The sequence below is a fragment of the Lontra canadensis genome, unplaced genomic scaffold (assembly GCF_010015895.1).
Source record: "Lontra canadensis isolate GAN:19392208 unplaced genomic scaffold, GSC_riverotter_1.0 scaffold53, whole genome shotgun sequence".
NCBI lineage: Eukaryota > Metazoa > Chordata > Mammalia > Carnivora > Mustelidae > Lontra > Lontra canadensis.
This window is the reverse complement of record NW_022631047.1, coordinates 9,338,260-9,358,030: the sequence shown is the minus strand read 5'-3', so window position 1 is coordinate 9,358,030 and position 19,771 is coordinate 9,338,260. Positions and strand designations below refer to the sequence as shown.

The window sequence follows — 19,771 nt, the reverse complement described above, 5'->3', positions numbered from 1 at the left end:
GGTTAAAGCGATTAGAACTCCGGAGTCATAAGTACCCCATGTTTGAGGAGGGAGCGGGCGACCATTTCAAACGCCTAGAAAAGAAATTGGAAGGCGCTACGCTGGCGCGCACACTCGGCGTCACAAGGCCATTTTAGGAGAGCACGAGAGCCGCCTTAGCTTTCAGCGTTCATTGCTGCGAATCACTACGTTCTCAAAAACTGAAGGGGGTGTGACCAGCCGTCCCAGCCAATCAGCTTCGAGTTCATTTGCATAAGTTCGAATCCAATGTTCCCAAACTCTAGAAATGGGTAATATAAATAAGTTTCTTTTCCCCCCCGTTTTTTCTTTTGAAAGTTGTAACGTTCCCCGTCGCTTATACAGCAATAGGGATTAGAAAAGGCCACTCTGAGCTCACCCTCACCAATAGTGGCGTTCCTGGATACCCCATGTTCTCTCCAGGCCATTTCCTGTAGTGTTACAGCTCTTTTAGAATTTGTCTAGCAGGTTTTCCGGTCTTTACCGGAAGGCCCTTCCTGTGGTGGGTTTATAACAATAGATTTTTTTTTTCTTCGGTTAATACTCCTTCTATTTTTTCGAATGTCTGGTGGTTTACATAAGTGGTCCTCTGTTTCCTAAAGCAGTTGGGCGTTTGTGGCGCGCTGTGCTACGCCCCCAGGCTTCTTCGGCTTCCGGCTGCAGCTAATGCTGTTTCCCTTCCATCGGTTTTGGGAGCCACTCTGAGAGGCGTCGTTTCTCCAGAGCATTTCGTTGGTTTCGCTGCACGCGCAGCTTTTGTTACCCTATGGCGTCCGCTTCGGCCCCAGCCGCGGCCCTGAGCGCCGAGCAAGCCAAGGGTGAGGCATATTCTGGCCACCGCGTGGGCTTCCTGCTGGAGAAGGGTGCGGGCGGAGGGGACAGAGCGAAGGGTGTGGTTGCACCACCGGGAAATGGGGGCACAGGGTTCCATCCTCTCTCCCCCAGGAGGGGTCCTAGAGCCAGGGAATCTGGGTCGAGTTTATTGGGTTACTCTGGCTTCAGTCCTCTAATTTCCTGCCCTCTTCCCTGCGTTCTCGGCTGGGCCCGCCGGCCGTGCTTCGACTCCTACCCGGGGATGCGTCTGCGGTGCAGTGGTCCTGGCGGAGGTAATCCAGGCGTTCTCGGCCCCAGAGAACGCCGTGCGCATGGACGAGGCTCGGGACAACGCGTGCAACGACATGGGCAAAATGCTGCAATTCGTGCTGCCCGTGGCCACGCAGATTCAGCAGGAGGTTATCAAGGCTTATGGCTTCAGCTGCGACGGGGAAGGTGGGTCGGATGAGGGTTGGGGGTGGCGTGGGTCCGGGAGAGGGCGCTGGATCCCATTGGGTCCCTGAGCCGTCCTCCCTTGCCTCGCCACACGGAGGCAGCCACAATCCGATGAACAGTATTGGCCATAGGAGCCGGGAGTCTGTTCTGAACTTGTGCCAGGTGAAGTCCTAAGTGCTTTTTGTACTTAGCAGTAATTATATTGTTATCCCACTTTAGGATGAGGAAACAGACTCTAGTAGTAAACTAAGTGCTCGAGGTCACAGCAGAGCTGGAGCCGAACCCTCTTCTGATGAGTTCTAGTGGGGTGTCTGCATGGCAGTATGCTTCTGCAGCCCCTCCAGGGGGTTTTAGCTGTCTCTGTTGGAGGGCTGGCTGGTCAGTTTCCTTGATGAGATCATGGTGTTCCCCAGAGTTGCTGATTGATTCAGCCCGGCTGACCCACAGCCCTCCTGTGTTCAGGTTATAGACCTTATGCATGTTCATACGTGGGTTCTTGTGAGTAAATTGCCAGAACGGTTCACCTGATCACGAGAGGCCTGCTGCTTACGGGTATTTCATTCACTGTTTTGCCTGGTCTAGACCAGGAAATGGTGGATCCAGACTACCCAGGACAGAGGCCTGCTTGTGCCTTGTTTTGTTGACAGCTACCTGACCAGAGGGGTAACAGCCAGTGACTCATGCTCAAGCTGCCCGCCAGCCAAGTCTGGGCACACCTGTCCCCTAAGGGCGTGGCTTGATGCTCCCTTCCCCTTGCAGGTGTCCTAAAGTTTGCCCGCTTGGTCAAGTCTTACGAAGCCCAGGATCCCGAGATTGCTAGCTTGTCCGGCAAGCTGAAGGCATTGTTCCTGCCCCCCATGACATTGCCTCCCCACGGGCCTGCTTCTGGCAGCAGTGTGGCTGCCTCCTGAGGGTCGGCCCTCCCTCGCAGGGAAGACCTTAATGTTCCAGAGGATAATAAACGTGCCTGTGACTTAGCCTCGGCGTCAGTCTTTTGTGACCCTGACAACCCCCACCTCCTGGCCCCAGGTTCCCTCCGCCATTCCTGGCTGCTTCAGCTCCCCGTCCAGATCCTTTGTAAGCTCCTACTGGGAACGACCCTGCCCCAGGGCAGGATGGGAGGAAGGACATGCCCCTCAATACCCTGGGGGAAGGGGGGGTTGTGTGGTGAGCCTGCACAGGTGCCACCTCCTCTGAGGAGAGGGGCCTCCTGGGCTGTTTTGGAAGCCCCTTAGCTTCTGGGAACTGGGAGGCTCCCCCATTGGTCGGTGCGCCCTTGGCTGGGGTTACTTCCTGGTCTTTGCCCCCACCTCCTCCCCCCTCCTTCCAGTGGCTCTGTCAGCTTGAGCTCCAGGTGGAGCTCCAGGTAGCTCCTCCCCTCCCAGGGGAAGGGGTGAGGACAGGGGACAGACAGGCCCTGGACGATCCAGTGGGACTGGAGGGAGAGGCCTGCGGCTGTGGGCAGTCTGAGGCCAGCCCCTCCCACCTGTCCCTTCTCCAGGGATCATTAAACCAGGGGCCTGCTGCTGTGGTGCCATTGGCTTGGCAGGCTGCATCGAGGAGGAAGTCACTGAGCTCCTCGTTCCTCCTCACCTGTTTGGGCTGCTGTGCACAACTGCGCCCATACTCGGCCCCACCCCTTGTGGCCCTCTGCCTGTGACTCCCCCGTCCATCTGGGGAGATGCTGTCCCGTGGGTAAGTCCCCTGGTCCCCCCGGGTGCCACAGTCTCCTATTAGTTTGGGAGAGAGGTGCAGGGTGTATGCTCCCCACTGGCAGGTGTGGGACCATGAGCGTGACCTGCTGCTGGTACCCTGGCCTGGGTTTTCTTCCTCTCCCTGCTTCAAGATGTGAGGAGCTCCAGTCTCATTTATTCCCCTCTGCTTCCTCCTTGTCTCTAGCACCTTCCCTGTGACAGACGCATCTTTCTTCTCTCTCCATTGCTTGTCTCCCTTCACTCTCTGGTCCCCTTGGTACCCCACTTCTGCTCTCTGCTTACCCCAACCCCTGGGTAGCGCACATCACCTGAAACATACCCTGTCTAAAAGGGAAACATACCCTGTCTGAAACATACCCTGTCTGAAAGAAAACTCCCCGCTTCCCACGGAATTTCCCGGCATCTGGGGTTCGCCCCACTTTCTTTCAGGGTCTCTTCCCTTCCCCATCCCATGCATCATTCATGCAACAGACGCTATTGAGCATCTCCTATAGACCAGGTACTTAGTAAGGTGCAGACAATAATTTAGCAAAGAAGACAGACATGGTCCTTGCTCTCAGAAAGCTTCATTCCAGTGGGAGGCAACAGACAACACAGAGAACCCAATAAATAGGACTAATTTCAGATTTTCAGAAGTGTCATGCAGGAAATGAGACGGCTTCAGGTGCCAGCAAGTGTCTGGGGGTGCCAATGGCATTGTTAACTGGAGGGATCCAGGAGGGCTTTCCGGAGGAGGGGACAGGGGCGCCGAGAGCTGGATGATGAGGCAGAGCCAGCCATGTGTTGCCCAAGGGCAGAGGTCCTGCTCTGGGCGCACGGGGCCAAGGACAGGGTGCAAAGAGAAAGCAGGGGAGAGGGAGGCAGAGACCTGAAACGGCATGTGCGGGCAGGATGGTGTGTCTGCGTGTGGGTGTCTGCCCTGGGCCAGGGACACGTGTAGATGGATGTGGATGGTGAGGTGTGTGTAGTGGGCCTGTGTATGCGTGTGCGTGTGTACTCATCTGTGTATGACAAGCAGGGTGTGCGTGTGCAGGACCGGAAGCTGATCACGCCTGTGCATGGCCATTGATGAGCTTATTTATTGGATGCGTACTCTGCACTCTGGTGTTGTGTCAGCCTTTGAACTCCCGAAGGGAGGGGCCAGGCTGTGGACCCCCTGGGGTGGATCCCGCTATGTAGCTCCTCTTTCTGCCCCTATAGCTCTGGGAGGGAATTCGTGGTCTTTCAGTGGGGCTCAAAATCCAAGATGGAAAGGGTAGTCAGGGTTAAGTCATCCAATAAACAGACCAAGCTTCCCAGGTACCAAAGGGAAGGAGGGGGAGAATCCATTTCTGGGGTGTGTGTGTGTATGGAGAATTGATGTTTGATATTTGAAAAAGTAATAAAGTAGTCATCATAGGAAATAGAGACTTTAGTTGAGCTTTAACACTCGGTTATTATTTTGCCTTATTTTTTATTGAGGTGATAGCATACGTAATGTGCATGAATGCTTACCGTGAGCACTTAACCTGAATTAAACATACGGCCTGATGAACATCACGTCTCATCCACCTGTGCACACACCAGCCAGCGTTCCCAGCTGTTTCCTACAAATTGCCATCTCCCAGGCAATTTCTTTATTTTCATTAAAGGAAATACATACCCATGCGACAACTTTCAAAAAGGGATATGGGGGAAGGAAGACATCCACATGGCCAACAGACACGGATGCTCAACATCGCTCATCCTCAGGGAAATGCAAATCAGACCCCCTGAGATAGCACCTCCCGTTGGTCAGGATGGTTAGAATCAGAAAGATAAGAAATAACAAGTGTTGGTGAGGATGCAAAGAAAGGTGATGGTGGGAACGTCAGCTGGCCCAGCCACTGTGGAAACCAGAATGGAGCTTCCTCAGGTGATCCAGGAATTCCGCTACTGGGTATTTACCTGAAGAAAATGGAAACAGTAATTCAAAAAGATAGAGTCACCCCTATCTCATCGCAGCATTATTTACAGTAGCCAAGATAAGGAAGCAACCTAAGTGTCCATTGACAGATCAATAGATAAGGAAGATGTGGGGTACATATACAATGGAATATTACTCAGCCGTAAAAAGAATAAGATCTTGCAATTTTTGACAACAGGGATGGATTGAGGGGTTACTATATGAACAAAAGTCAGAAACAGATGCGTAAACACAGAGAATAAACTGATGGTTTGCTAGAGGGGAGGTGGGTGGGAGAGGGGCAAAATGGGTGAAGGCGAGTGGGAGGTACAGACGTCCAGCTATGGAGTGAATGAACCATGGGGATGAAAGGCATGGTGTAGGGAAGATAGTGGTATTTAAAAAAAAAATTTAAAAAGATTATTATTTTTATTTTTTTATTTGTTTATTTATATATATATATTTATTTATTTGAGAGAGACAGAGAGTGAGAGCATGAGCAGGGGGAAGAGGGAGAGGGAGAAGCAGGCTCCCTGCTGAGCAGGGAGCCCACTTTGGGGCTCTATCCCAGGACCCTGGGATCATGACCTGAGGTGAAGGCAGATACTTAACCGACTGAGCCACCCAGGCGCCCCTTGCCAGTGGTATTGTAATAATGTTGATGGTGACAGGTGGTAGTTGTGCCATGGTGAGCTGTGGCATACCACGTAGACTTGTTGAATCACTATGTTGTACATCTGAAACTAATGTCATGTTGGGTGTCAACTCTAATTTAAAAAAAGAACAGATATAGGGATGCCTGGGTGGCTCAGTCGGTTAAGTGTCTGCCTTCAGCTCAGGTCATAATCCCAGGGTCCTGGGACCGAGTCCTGCATCGGGCTCCCTGCTCATCGGAGAGCCTGCTTCTCCCTCTCCCTCTGCCACTCCCCATGCTCGTGCTCTCTCTCTCTCTGACAAATAAATAAATAAAATCTTAAAAAACAAAAAACATAAAACAGGTATAAGGGAGAAGTAAATGTCACTCCCAGATCTCTCCCCCAGCCACTTAGTCTCTTTCCCTGGTGGGGGGAGGCCACTGATTCGAGCTTTCTGTGTATCCTTGGTTGGGTTGCTTTTCTCTTGTTTTGGTTTGGTAGTGTTTGTGTTTGTATGAGGAATTACACACGGGGAGCATCACAAGCTTCTGGTGTGTAGGGCTCTTAAGGTCAACCAGCCCCGAGAATATGAGCCACGGCAGGGACCTCAGTCCCTAGCCCCCAGGGAACAGGCCCCTGGTCAGAGTCCTGAGCTCTGGCTGATTCAGAGCAGGCCCCTGGAGGAGAGCCTATGGCTCAGGCACAGGGTGGACCACACCGAGGGGGCTGGCAGCTCTACTCCCTGCCTGCTTCCCTAGAGCTGCATCCCCTCGAGTTCTGTTCCTTGGCTCCACTGCCTGGCTAGGGCACGGTGGGACAAAAACTTGGGACAAGAAGTAGAAAAGGTGTGAGTCTGACAGCTGTGTGGGGGTCATTTTGTCCGTCCCTCTGTCCCAGCGGCTCTTCCAGATATCTGTGTCGTGGGAGGTGAGAGCACCTTTGTATGGTTTGTAAGCACCTGCTTGGCCTTGGCTGTTAGAAAGTCTCCTCTTGGGGTGCCTGGCTCGGTGGGTTAAAGCCTCTGCCTTCGGCTCAGGTCGTGATCCCAGGGTCCTGGGATTGAGTCCCACATCGGACTCTTTTCTCGGCAGGGAGCCTGCTTCCCTCCCTCTCTCTCTGCCTGCCTCTCTGTCTACTTGTAATCTCTGTCAAATAAATAAATAAAATCTTAAAAAAAAAAAAAAAAAAGAAAATCTCCCCTTCCCTGCAACCCCCAGTGGCCCTGAGCTCCCAGCCTCTGTTTTTGGAAGCCCCCAGGGCCAGCACACAGTAGCTAAAATCACGGGCTTTGGGAACCAGTGTGTGGGTGACATCCCAGAGCTGCCACGTACAGAACGGCCAGCTCCGGGCAAGTTCCCTACATTCTCTGAGCGTCAGGTTCCTTGTCCGTAGAAGAGAGAGAAAGAAGCACCCGCTTCGCAGAGCTCTTGTGAGGAATAAATCGGCTAAGGCACGTCAGTGACATCATAGCACAGTGCCTGGCATGGAGTGAGACTCCATGAAATGAGACTTGTCACTGTCACCGTCATCATGAGTGTGGAGTGTGGACCAGGGCAGGGGAAGAAGAGATGGCGTGTGACCGTGTGGGTTCACATTTATGAAGCACGGCCTTCACCAGTAGGGCGCAAGGCACATTTGTGTCCATATTCCGTGTGTCGTCACGCTTGGGAGTGCCATGCTGCCGGAATCCGATGGCAGATGTGTGGGAAGTGGGCCCCATCCCCAACCCCCACTGCCACCCTGCTTTGCAGTCTCTTCTGCTCTGCTCTAAAACGAGAAGTACAGTGAGTTCCCCCAAGGGGTCGGCCGCGCCCCTTCCTGTCCCCGCCCTGCTGGCTGCCCCCAGGCTGTGGAGTGGCAGCCCCAGCACCAGGACAGGAGGCCAGGGCTGTGAGGTGGCCTGGGCGCTCCAAGCCAAGCTGCACTGAGCCATTAGCCCCAGAGTGCTCGGCCTGCCGGGACTGCCCTGCTCACCTCACTCCCTGCACCCCCAGGATGGTGAGGTGAGGTCCTGGGACCCACGGGACGTGGGAGGCAGAGGCGCCCTGCGGCCAGAGGGCCGTCTCCTCACTGCTCCTCGGGGGGGCCTGCAGGTGGTTTCACCGAGACCTCAGCGGGCTGGACGCCGAGACCCTGCTGAAGGGCCGCGGAGTCCACGGGAGCTTCCTGGCTCGGCCTAGTCGCAAGAACCAGGGGGACTTCTCCCTCTCCGTCAGGTAAGGGCCCTCCATGCCAGCCTGGACAAGTGTTTCGGCACCTCATTCCTGGTTCCCTCGTGGCAGTGCCTGCTCCCCCGGCCCCCCACTCCAGCACTGATGTGTCCCCCACCCCTGTGTCTGTCTGTGCCCATCCCATCCCTCTGTGTGCGTGTGTGTGTGCGCCCCAGCCCATCCCCCCTATGTCCCCACCTCTACTCTTGCACCCGCTGGCCTCACCACTGGGTGCCCCGCAGGGTGGGGGATCAGGTGACCCATATTCGGATCCAGAACTCTGGCGATTTCTATGATCTGTATGGAGGGGAGAAGTTCGCGACGCTGACAGAGCTGGTGGAGTACTACACCCAGCAGCAGGGTGTCCTGCAGGACCGAGACGGCACCATCATCCACCTCAAGTACCCGCTGAATTGCTCCGACCCCACCAGCGAGAGGTGAGGGACTTGCTGGCCCACTCCCACTGCTAGGGCCGCCCCCACTGCCTTCCCAGTGCTCTGCAGGCCCCTTTCTTCCACGTGATCCTGGGCCTGTGTCTCAGGGGACGGACCTCCCACCCCTTTCCCTCAACCCCCTGAGAAAGCAGGGGCCATGGCCTTGCCCTTCTTCAGGGTCCCAGTCGGCTGGTGCCCCAGGCCCTCCTGGGGATGCAGAGGCCTAGTGGCTGCATCTGGTAGTAGGCTAGCTCTGTTGTTAGAAAGCTCTTCTTCCTTCTATGGAGCTGAATCTGCCTGGCTGTAAATGGTCTCTCACTGAGAGGCTGTTGAGGAGGGGCACAGGGACTTGTACAGGAGGACATTTAATGTCTTGTCTGAGCAGTGCAGTGATGATGGGTCTGCTTGTGGGGGCTCCATGAGGCTTGACCAGTCCCTTGACCAGAACACGGAGCAGTGGAAAACTGTGTGACAGGGTTGCGCGTGCAAGGGGCCTGGTACCTGGGCACCAGGTAATACTCAAGGCGTTGCCCTCCTCCCTCCTGTCCCTCTCCAAAGACGTGGTCCCCAGGACTGGGCAGGCCGCAGCACGTATGGTCTCCTATAGCATGGGTGGGGGTGGGGGACCCGGACCCTCAGGATCACACGGTGGCTTCTTTTAGTGGCTGTGTCCCAAAGACGGCTCCATCAAAGTGAAGGGCAGCCGAATAATTCCAGGGCCATTGTTTTTCACCTTCCTGGGGCCAAGGCAACTTGCCTTATCCTGTATGTGTGTGTTGATTGTTGTCATGATGGTGACCCTGGGTTCTGCCAGGTTTCAGTCTATCTGAGAGGCACGCCACTCAACTCACATCTTTATTCCAGTCACTGGTTAAAAGTTGGAACTGGGTGAGGCTGAGGTAAGGACCTCGTGGCTGCTGGATGCCACTCTCCAAGCCAGCATGAAGCCGTGGATCCATTCCCTTTGAAGCCACCTCTTTGAGGAGTGAGGCCCAGGCATGGGTGACTTTGTTCATGGTGGCCCTTCTTGGTCCTTGCTTGGTATCCTCTCCCTCTTGCCCTTTTCCTCTGCCCGGCCTACCACACTCATGGGGGTTTGCCACCCAGGCCCTCTTAAACTCTTCGTGTCCTCTCTTCCTCTTTGCCCAAAGTCAGCATCTGCCCTGCTACAGGGTGGGTTGATGGAGGCCCTAGAGGAGGAGCAGGAATGGATGGAGCTGAAGAGGGAAGGAGAAGCTGGGCAGACCCCCCACCGCCCAGGGGGAACCTGAGGCCCGGAGAAGCAGGAGAAGGACAGAGCTGGCGGCTGGGGGAGAGGGAAGGATTGAGGTAGCGGTGAAGGCTTAGCTGACTCTAAGAGGCCATTTTGGTTCCCCAGGCCAGGAAGCCAGGATGCCCGGCTCACCCCTGACCCTGGGATTTTGTGTGGGAGTCTTTCTCCATACCTCCCTTTGTGTTCCTTGCCCTAGTCGCTGCCCCTCCTCCTCAGAGGAAATTTGCATTTGTCCCGCCAATGGCTAGCTCTCTGCTTGTGGTCAGCCTGATATTTGCATGGAAACTTCCTCATCCTGGGCCAGGGAGACTAGGGTCATCCCCCTCCCCATTGTGGGGTGGGGGTGGGGGGACCTCTGGTCTATCCCTGAGTGGTGGGATGGGGTGACCTCCCCCACCCACCAGGTGCTGCTTCTGGACAGGGCAAGAGTGAGCTGGGGCCAGACAGACCGGCCCCTCCTACCTCCCCCCATCCCTGCGGTTGGAAAATGCCCCCTCCCCTGGTCCCTGGGCTGAGGAAACCTCACACCCTCACTTCTCACTCTCTCCCCAGAAGGAGTTTTGTGTTTTTTCCATCACGTGGTTTCCTGTGGGGCTGGGCATTGTGGGGCTACAGTTTCCTCCTGGGAAGGGGGTGTGCTTCGGGGAAAGGTCCTAGTTCTGCTTTCTGCCCTTCTGAGCCCCTCCAAGCCCCAGCCTCATCTCCATCTCTGGTCTACCCCAGAGCCCCCCCCCCACTGTTTCCCATCCCCCGACCCCCAGGGTTGTCTGTCTTCCCTGGTACCCAGGGGGAGTTGTCCCCATTGTGACTCCCTCGTGACTCCCATCTCCATTGCTCTCTGTGGTTTGGCCTCTGTGTTTGTCTTGGTCTCCCTCCTCTTTTCCTAGTGCAGCCCTGGCTTTCCTGAGACCCTTCCTTGGTTTCTCCCCTACAGTCCTTCTGGGTATAGCCTGCCTTTCTGCCTCTGTCTTATGCTCTCAGAGGCAGGCCTGGTTAGAACTCCCAAGGCTTCCCTATCAGCTCAGGGCCTTCGGCCGGTGTGATCCATAAGCTTCAGGTTCCTCATCTGTACAATGGGATGGTACCTACCTCTCAGCATTTTTGTGAGAGCAATGGACCTAAACATCGTGGTGGATCTGAGAGGCACCTGGCTGGCTCATTTGGAGGAGCATGCCACTCTTGATCTTGGGGTTGTAAGTTTGAGCCCCACGGTGGGTGCAGAGATGACTTTAAAAAGATATTTTTAAAAAAATATCGTGGTGGATTTGAAAGCATCTAGCACAGTGCCTGTCCCTGTCCCTCTCTGTGAACATCTCTGCTCAGTGTCTGCCCCTGAGCTTAGGTGTCCCTTCCCCTATGTTGCCTTCTCTAGGTGGTACCATGGTCACATGTCTGGGGGGCAGGCAGAGACACTGCTGCAGGCCAAGGGGGAGCCCTGGACATTCCTTGTGCGCGAGAGTCTCAGCCAGCCTGGGGATTTTGTACTATCTGTGCTCAGCGACCAGCCCAAGACTGGCCCAGGCTCCCCGCTCAGAGTCACTCATATCAAGGTCATGTGTGAGGTAAGGCAGCCAAGCATTTGATAGGGCCTCCTGCCAGGGCTCCTGTCTATACCCAGAGCAGGGGTGGTGGCGTGGGTCAGCCTGGGTTTCAGTCCAAGGCTGGGGTCCAGGGACGGAGACTCAGATCGTGCAGAATGGCCTGACTTGGCATCCCTCAGGGTGGACGGTACACTGTGGGTGGTTCAGAGACCTTCGACAGTCTCACAGACCTGGTGGAGCATTTCAAGAAGACAGGGATCGAGGAGGCCTCGGGGGCCTTTGTCTACCTGCGGCAGGTGAGAGGGGCGGGCCTGGCTGCCTCCTTCCCCTTCCTGAGTGATCCCGCAGACCCAGAAGCTTTTGGGATCTCGAGTCGCTGACTTCTTGCCCCTCCCTGCCCAGCCATACTATGCCACTCGGGTGAATGCCGCAGACATTGAAAATCGGGTGTTGGAACTCAACAAGAAGCAGGAGTCGGAGGACACAGCCAAAGCTGGCTTCTGGGAAGAGTTTGAGGTGCATGGTGGGGCCATCAGAGTGACTGGTGTGGGGTCCAGATCCCATGCCCTCTCTCCCCACCCCTTACACTGGTCTGCCTCACCCTCCCTCCGGGCGTGGATGTCCCTCCAGGGGCCAGCACTTTACTTCCTCCTCTCGCCCCTCAGAGTCTGCAGAAGCAGGAGGTAAAGAACTTGCACCAGCGGCTAGAAGGGCAGAGGCCAGAGAACAAGAGCAAGAACCGTTACAAGAACATTCTCCCGTGTGAGTACCCTACCCCTGGGGCAGCCTCCATCCCTCCCCCTTCCCAGGCAGTGTCACCCAGGAGATTCCCCTTCCCTGAGCCAACCTCCCCCCATCTCATACAGTCTCTACCCCCAGCTCGAGGAGGGTCCACCTCCTCACCCAGCCTCCCCTCCTCCAGAAAGCATCTGCCCCACGCAGTGGAGCCTCCCCACACCCCATGTCCACCATCCTCCTTCTTCTGAAACCTTCATCCCTGCCCCCCAACTCCCCACTGTCAGAGCACTGCCCACAGCCTCCTGGCCTCAGAGACAAGAATGGCCTGTGAGCCCAGGGACTGGTGAGTGCCTGGCTGACCCAGGCCCATCTCGTTTCGTCCCCGCCCACTCCCAGTTGACCATACCCGAGTGATCCTGCAGGGACGCGACAGTAACATCCCTGGGTCCGACTACATCAATGCCAACTATGTCAAGGTTGGTGGTACCTGCTCGTCGAGGGAGGAGAGCCTGGGCCCTGGGGATTCCCCATTCACAGGGGCACTGGATCCAGAGTCACGTAGGCACAGCCAACAAGTTAGGTGGTGAGGGGGGTGGGGATGTGGGGGCCCACAGGCCTGGGGTGCAGCTCTCTACACTTGCTTCCAGAATCAGCTGCTAGGCCCCGATGAGAACACTAAGACCTACATCGCCAGCCAGGGCTGCCTGGAAGCCACGGTCAATGACTTCTGGCAGATGGTATGGCAGGAGAACACACGCGTCATCGTCATGACCACCCGAGAGGTGGAGAAGGGCCGGGTAAGGCTGAGTCCCATGTGCCCCGACCCCCCACAGCCCTCCTTCCCAGGGTATAACACCCATCACCATGAAACCAAAGAGAATCCAGGTGCCAGGGCAGAAAGGAACTTCAGAGGGCAAGGTCCAGCCCTTGTTGGGAAACTGAGGCATAGAGACCATCTTGGGTACACACTGTCTCCCAGATCCCTGCTTCCAACCTGGGGCTCTCCTGACCACCAGACCCAGGTTTTATTTTTTTAATTATTTTTTAAAAGATTTTATTTAGGGGCACCTGGGCAGCTCAGTCAGTTAAGCATCTGCCTTTGGCTCAGGTCATGATCCTGGGGTCCTGGGATCAGCCCTGCATCCACCTCCCTGCTCAGGTGTGAGCCTGTTTCTCCCTCCCCCTCTGCTCTTCCTCCTCTCGCGCTCATGCTCTCTCTCTCTCTCAAATGAATAAATAAAACCTTAAAAAAATTTTTTTAGAGATTTTATTTATTTGACACAGAGAGAAAGCATGTGAGTGGGGCTGGGCGGAGGGGCAGAGGGAAGCGCAGACTCGCCGCTCAGCTCCAAGCCTGATGCAATGCCTGGCTGGATCCCAGGATCCTGAGATCATGACCTGAGCCAAAGTCAAATGCTTGACAGACTGAGCTGCCCAGGCGCCCCCAGACCCAGGTTTTAAATAGGCTTTCTTCCTTAAAGTGTCTCAAAGCAACATGCCCCTTCCTACCTGTCCCCATCCTAGCAACAGCCCTCCTGTCCTCTCTGCCTCCTAAGTCTCTGGAGTCTGCCCCTCCCCCTCCCCCCCTGCCCAGCCCGGACTCCCTCCCTGCAGGCTGCCCCCATTGACAGCATGTCTCCCCTGGAGTCAGAGGGGTCCCCCTCAGAGCACACACACTATGTCAGGTTGTGCCTTCTCTGAGAATCTTCCTGTGGCTCCCAGTTGTCTTCAGGATCCAGTCCCACTCTAAGAGCCGGCCCTCAAGGCTTGGTGGCTTCCCTGCAACTGCCTGCCTCAGGTTCCCACGCCTTCGCAGGAGCGCACTTTCTGCTAGGAAAGGACTTCCTCTCTCTGCACTATCTCTGCCTGACAGACTCCTTGTTTTTGAACCCCTGGCTCAAACGCTCCCTCCTCTGTGAAGCCACCTCTGATTTCCTCCATAATCTAGAGGGAGGATTAGTCTCTCCCTTTCTGCCGTGCTCCCCAGTGGCTCTGTTTCCCCTGCTCGCCTGTCTCTCTGTGGATGGTGGAGGCGCAGGGGCATAGGCTGTGTCTTTGTCTTCGTTGTGGGCCGGGCTGCACCAGCCCGTGCTTACTGAGTGAACTGTAAGGTCAAGGGGTTTGTCAGGTCTCACCACCTGCGGGTGGCTAAGCCAGGACCAGATCCACCGAGGATTCTAGGCCAGTTCATCCATTCATCCAGCTGATTGGGCCAGCACTGGGGACACAGGACCTTGAAAAGGGCCTGGAACAGGCCCCTGAACAACCTCACCTCCACCCTCCCTTTGCAGAACAAGTGTGTCCCATACTGGCCAGAGGTGGGCACACAGCGCGTCTACGGACCCTATGTGGTCACCAACTGCAGGGAACACGACACAGCGGAGTACAAGCTCCGGACCTTACATGTCTCCCCGCTGGAGAATGTGAGTGTCCTCTAGCCCCACCTCGCTCCCCAAGACACCCTCCTTGGATCTGCTCTAGCCCGCTGGGGTGGGGGATGGGGCGACATGTGGGAACAGAGGGCACTGGCCCCATGCGCTCTGCCCAGGGGGACCTGGTTCGAGAGATCTGGCACTACCAGTACCTGAGCTGGCCTGACCATGGGGTCCCCAGTGAGCCTGGGGGTGTCCTCAGCTTCCTGGACCAGATCAACCAGCGCCAGGAAAGTCTGCCTCAAGCAGGACCCATCATTGTACACTGCAGGTGAGAATAATGAGGTTAGCAGTAGTAATCAAAAGAATCGTTGGCTGGGAAATACTGGGGACTGAGGGCCATGTGCTCTTGTAAATGATCATTTCCCGTTCATGCATTCAGTGCTCCCCCTGATCCCAGCTGCCTCCGGGCTCCTGGATGGCTCCAGACCCAAGGCAGAAACTTAGCTTGTAGCAACCTTGCTGATGGAGCCTCTGCCTGGGGTGGGGGGCCGGTGGCTTCTGTAGAGACTTAACTGCATGGGCCCCCTCCCCCAACCTTCCTGAATACAGATGAGCAAACACCCAGGCGACTTGCCAGCCAGCCCGTGGGAGAGTCTGTGCGGGTGCTCACAACAGACCTAGGTCCCGGGCGCTCCTGCTTTCTCACACGGGCTTACTCAGCCTGTATTTCTTCTTGGCCCTGGCACCTTCCATCTGGGGTCAGTGTGGCTCCTTACGTTTTCTTTCTCTGAATCTGTAGCCCTGGGGGTGCTTAGCCTTCTTCTCTCTCACCGCCTTCCCAGCTAGGGAGTCTAGCTCGGCCTCCAGGGTGGTGCAGGGATGGGAGATGTTTTCCCAGAGCGGCAGCTGCATTACTAGCTCCATCAAGTTCATGATCAGGAGCCCCTGTTCCTGCTAGGTGGGGGGGGTGGGCAGCAAGGAGGAGTGGGGGGCCCCTCAGTTCTGAGGGTTAGAGTCCTGGAGATGGGCCTACCCAGCTGGCCTGGTCTGGGTCGATGGGACCCTGCGGGTGCAGGTTCCTGGACAGAGACCAGTAGGTTTAAACTCCTGCTGTTATGCTCACTGGCTGTGTGATTGCAGACAAATTACTTCACTTCTCTGACCCTCAGATTCCTCATCTGTAAATTCAGGATCTCCTGTGCTTGCTGTGAGGATTCACTGAGACCCTGTCCCTGTGTCTGAAATGCAGTCATCTCTCCAGAAATGGGAGCTATTGATGGTTTAATAACACATCAGGCAGGGAATGGGGAAACAGGAGCCTGTTTCATCTACTTCCCTTCCCACTCCCTCCAGTGGGCCTCACGCATCTTCCTTCTTCCCACCAGTGACTTTAGTCCTGGGGCAGGGCTGGGTGGGCTGAATCTGGGGGTGCCCCCTGCCTGTCATCTAAGGGACTCTGCTCTGCAGGCAGGGGTAGGCCCATCATTAAGAAGGACCCTCCTTCTACTCCCCTACTACTTCTTGAAATCCCCATGGCCTTTATTTAGATGTTACAGGAAGGAAGTGGGTAAGGGGGGGTTATTTTTGACAATCTGGGTTTGAAATTAGTGCGACTCAGGCCATGAGCCTGGCAGCTCTGCCAAGAGGCAGGACTGGGGTCTCTGAGGGATCCTGAGGTTCCCGGGACCTGTGTGCCCCAGGATGTGGCAGAGGGTGAGGAAAGAAGGGAGACCTCATGCCTCACAGGGCCTCCACACCTCCCCATCTCCTCACCCCAGCCCTCTTTGTGCCCTACTGCCTGGAAGGCTGCCCTTTCCCTGTCCTCAGGGTCTGAAGGAACAAAACCCTCTTAAAAGCTCTAAATAAAACTTTTGAATGGTTTGGGGGGGGGGGGCTTGGCAGGGAAGGCCTCATTCAGGCCAAGGGTTTGGGAGAGAGCTGGGGGAAGCCCAGAGTGCCTGGGGGGGCAGGCAGGATGCTGGTGGGGCTGGGGGGTCCTAGATCTTCCAGAGTAGGGAGTAGCCCCCAGCCAGCAATGAGGAAGTGAAGCAGGAAGTAGGGGAGTGAGGTGCTGGGAAGAAGGAAAGGGGGAGCGGCGTGGGGGAGGGGGTGGGATCCAGCCTGGGGGCACTCGAGAGCCAGGCCCGCCCACAGATCCCTGGGCTGAAGCGCTGAGCACAGGTGCACAAGCCGGCAAGCTTCTACCTCTGTCTAGTGTGCCTGGTGACCCTGGACATGTCACCTCCTCTCGCTGGAGCCTCTGTTTCTGCCAGAGCTGAATGCTGGGGCTCCCCTTTCCCAGGGAGGCGTGGCCTGGGCCTCTGATGGCACCCCCTTCCCTCCCCAGCGCAGGCATTGGCCGCACGGGCACCATCATTGTCATCGACATGCTCATGGAGAGCATCTCCACCAAGGGTGAGGGTGACTTGTGGGGGATGCAGGTGGGGGAGGGGGCTGGGTGAGCAGCCCCTCGGTGTCCACCCCTTTCTGGGCCTGGGGTCCAACTGCCATGCCTTCCCAGGGTTGGACTGTGACATTGACATCCAGAAGACCATCCAGATGGTGCGGGCTCAGCGCTCGGGCATGGTGCAGACGGAGGCACAGTACAAGTTCATCTATGTGGCCATCGCCCAGTTCATTGAAACTACCAAGAAGAAGCTGGAGGTCATGCAGGTGGGTGCAGAGCAGAGCCTGGTAGGGCGCTGGGGGGTTGCGGGTCTCGCCGTATGCTGCTGGGACCATGGCCCTTCCACCCCACCTCTGCCCACAGTCCCAGAAGGGCCGGGAGTCAGAGTACGGGAACATCACCTACCCCCCAGCCATGAAGAATGCCCATGCCAAGGCCTCCCGCACCTCCTCCAAGTGAGTGACCCCTGCCTGCCACCTCCCCTCAGCTGCCCGTCCCTCCTCCCTGCCTGGCCTTCCCTTTCCAGAGACCACAGGGGCCACTGTTAGGGAGGCCTGGGTTCAAGTTCCAGCTTGGCTCTTCCTACCTGTGTGAACAAGTATTTCTCGAGTGCCCTCTCTGTGGGGCCTGTGCTGGGCACCGGTGGTGTTACTAATGTGGGAGATGTAGCCGCTCCCCGCAGGGAGCTTCTGGTCTAGTGAAAGGACTGTGACATGCTCTCCTCTCTCCTGGCCTCAGTTTGTTCATCTGTGAAATGGGGGGAGAGAGGGGGTTGCTGGTGCTGGGGCACCGGCCCTGTCTCCTGACCTGTGCCAACTGCCCCCACACACTTGCCCACCACACCTGCAGACACAAGGAGGACGTATATGAGAACTTGCACAGTAAGAACAAGAAGGAGGAGAAGGTGAAGAAGCAGCGGTCGGCAGACAAGGAGAAGAGCAAGGGTTCCCTTAAGAGGAAGTGAGCCAGGGTACGCTCCCCACCACCCACCCTCCCTGTCCCACTCCCCCAACCCCCAAACTTCGGGCTCCTGCCTGCCCTGCTCCCAGTGTTCCCTGGATCCAGTGCTTTCCCCTGGTGGGATGGGGTGGCAACTACCTCACCCTGTGCTTCCCAGCCTTTCCAGACCCTTCTTGTACCCCTTCTGGGTTCCAGGCACCCTCTTACTCCCTTCTCTCTGCAGCCTCAGGCCTGATCCCCACAGAGGCCTCCGTGGACCAAGCCACAGCAGGAACCTAGGAGCCCGCCCCCATTCTATTGTAATTTAAATGGATGCGTCCCTACTTCCCTCTTCCTGACTTGTATATAGCCCAGCAAGGCCTCAGGCGGTGCTGGGGCCCTTTACTCTTGTAAATAAAGCCCTTAGGATTACTGTGTGTGGGGGTCTCTAATTCTGAATGCTTGGATGGGAGGGGCTCAGAAGGGGACAAATAGGGAGGTGAGCAGGGAGCCCTGCATGTGTGTGTGTGTGTGTGTGTGTGTTTTCACACGTGCGTACATTAAAGCTCAGCCTTCACAGTCAGACCCTGTTCTGGACACTGCTTAACATAGGAGTGTGGCCAAGGGCTGGGCTCCTCAGTCTCTCCTTTAACGTGGAGACTGATCAAAGGTACAGTGCAGGGGCGCCTCGGTGGCTTAGTGGGTTAAAGCCTCTGTCTTCGGCTCAGGTCATGATCCCAGGGTCTTGGGATCGAGTCCCGCATCAGGCTCGCTGCTCAGCGGGGAGCCTGCTTTCCTTCCTCTCTCTTTGCCTACTTGTGATCTCTGTCAAACAAATAAATAAAATCTTAAAAAGAAAAGGTACAGTGTAGGAAATACAGTCAATGGTGTCGTAATAGTTGTGTGTTGTAATAGTTGCGTGGTGACAGGTGGTGGCTGCACCTGTGGGGAGCATAGCCTGCTGTCCCAACTTGTGGGATCACTATGTTGTACACCCAAAACTGATATAACATTGTGCCAACTGTACTTCAATTAAAAAAAATACATATCTGGGGCACCCGAGTGGCTTAGTGGGTTAAGCCTCTGCCTTTGGCTCAGGTCATGATCCCAGGGTCCTGGGATTGAGCCCTGCATTGGGCTGTCTGCTCAGCGGGAAGCCTGCTTCCCGCCCCCCTCTCTTTGCCTGCCTCTCTGCCTACTTATGATCTGTCTGTCAAATAAATAAATAAAAATTTAAAAAACCCCACATATCTATACAATAAAATGGAGCCCGGCTCCTGACAGGGTGGTCCTGAAGATCGTTGAGATAAGGGACGAAGGTCGCAACCGGCAACGATAAATCATTCCACACTTGTCATGGGTTGGGGCACTGTTTCAAAGACTGCACATTCAATCTAGGTGGCTGTGCGATTTCCACTGCACCCCGGTGGAAACTGAGGCACAGATCGACCACCCATGACTTGCTCGCAGGCACAGAACTGTTGAGCAGTGAGGTCATCTGGCTCCAGAGCACACGCTCCTGGAGCTACAGCTGGGGTCCCCCTGAATGGACACATGTGCCCGCCTCTGGCCCTGACTTCTAGATCTCTGAGCTCAGTCCTAGCCCCTACCGCCCCCGCCCCTCCCTCCGCAGGCTCCTGGGGGCTCCCGGCGGAGCGTCTCGCTCCTCCCTTCTCCATAGCCACCACCTGCACCCTTGAGCTCCTGACCAACCGTTTTATTTTTGTCCCCTCCTCCCTGTCCTGTGTCCAGGGTGAGCCACCAGAGATTCTGTCCTTGGGCTGAGGCTTTCTCTTGATTGGAAAAGCCCGTCTCTTTGCCCGTGAAGCCTGTGAGGGTCCCCGTTGCAGGAGAGGCCAAGGGACAGTCCCCCCTCACTGTCTTTGGCATGTGCTGTGTTGCCAGGTGTCCAGTGTGTCCCAGGCACTGGAGCCGTCCTGGGGGCATGGTGTGGGCACGACAGTTCCCATCGCATGGAGCTAGGAGACAGACCCAGAAACGGGCCATGGGCCGCAGTTACGTACGGACGGTGTTAAGAAGGACGCAAACAAAGGAGACAGAGTGAGAGAGAGAGGAGAGCTTGGATTGGGCCACACAATAGGCCCTGGAGCCTTTGGCCTCCTGGGGGTGGGTGGGTGGGGCATCACCTGTGGGCCTCAGGGCTTCTCTCCCAGCAACGGCTAGAGCTGCACAAAAGAAAGGCGGGTCCCACCCCTCTAACCACCCCAGGGCTAACTGCCTGTGGGCTGGGACTTGCACCCAGGGCATTGAGGTGGGTCCGGGAACAGCTCTG

The 19,771-nt window shown here is 56.2% G+C and overlaps 2 protein-coding genes and 1 non-coding gene across 5 annotated transcripts; all 3 read left to right on the top strand.

Moving 5' to 3' along the window:
• The first annotated feature begins 452 nt into the window (after positions 1 to 452).
• LOC116877851 lies at positions 453 to 514 on the top strand. The gene has a single exon (XR_004384724.1). It is a non-coding gene; the product is annotated as a U7 small nuclear RNA (small nuclear RNA).
• Positions 515 to 735: 221 nt separating this feature from the next.
• On the top strand, positions 736 to 2,264 carry CUNH12orf57 (chromosome unknown C12orf57 homolog). The gene is made up of 3 exons (XM_032874706.1): positions 736 to 836; positions 1,111 to 1,287; positions 2,047 to 2,264. Exons 1-3 carry the CDS (start codon positions 785 to 787, stop codon positions 2,196 to 2,198), a joined length of 381 nt encoding a protein of 126 aa, XP_032730597.1. The 5' UTR covers positions 736 to 784; the 3' UTR covers positions 2,199 to 2,264.
• Positions 2,265 to 7,418: 5,154 nt separating this feature from the next.
• PTPN6 (protein tyrosine phosphatase non-receptor type 6) lies at positions 7,419 to 17,915 on the top strand. Of its 3 annotated transcripts, XM_032874704.1 has the most exons (16): positions 7,423 to 7,564; positions 7,655 to 7,777; positions 8,014 to 8,208; positions 10,851 to 11,040; positions 11,199 to 11,315; positions 11,422 to 11,535; positions 11,685 to 11,781; positions 12,154 to 12,233; positions 12,405 to 12,554; positions 14,049 to 14,180; positions 14,306 to 14,460; positions 16,480 to 16,547; positions 16,654 to 16,805; positions 16,903 to 16,994; positions 17,389 to 17,509; positions 17,723 to 17,915. In XM_032874704.1, the coding sequence occupies exons 1-15, from the start codon at positions 7,557 to 7,559 to the stop codon at positions 17,501 to 17,503; spliced, it is 1,788 nt and encodes a 595-aa protein (XP_032730595.1). In that variant the 5' UTR covers positions 7,423 to 7,556; the 3' UTR covers positions 17,504 to 17,509; positions 17,723 to 17,915. The 3 variants fall into 3 exon arrangements, 2 of the variants coding, with proteins under 2 accessions (XP_032730596.1, XP_032730595.1); XR_004384705.1 differs by lacking the exon at positions 16,903 to 16,994 and having other exon boundaries at positions 7,419 to 7,564; XM_032874705.1 differs by lacking the exon at positions 11,199 to 11,315 and having other exon boundaries at positions 7,420 to 7,564.
• The last annotated feature ends 1,856 nt before the right edge of the window (positions 17,916 to 19,771 follow it).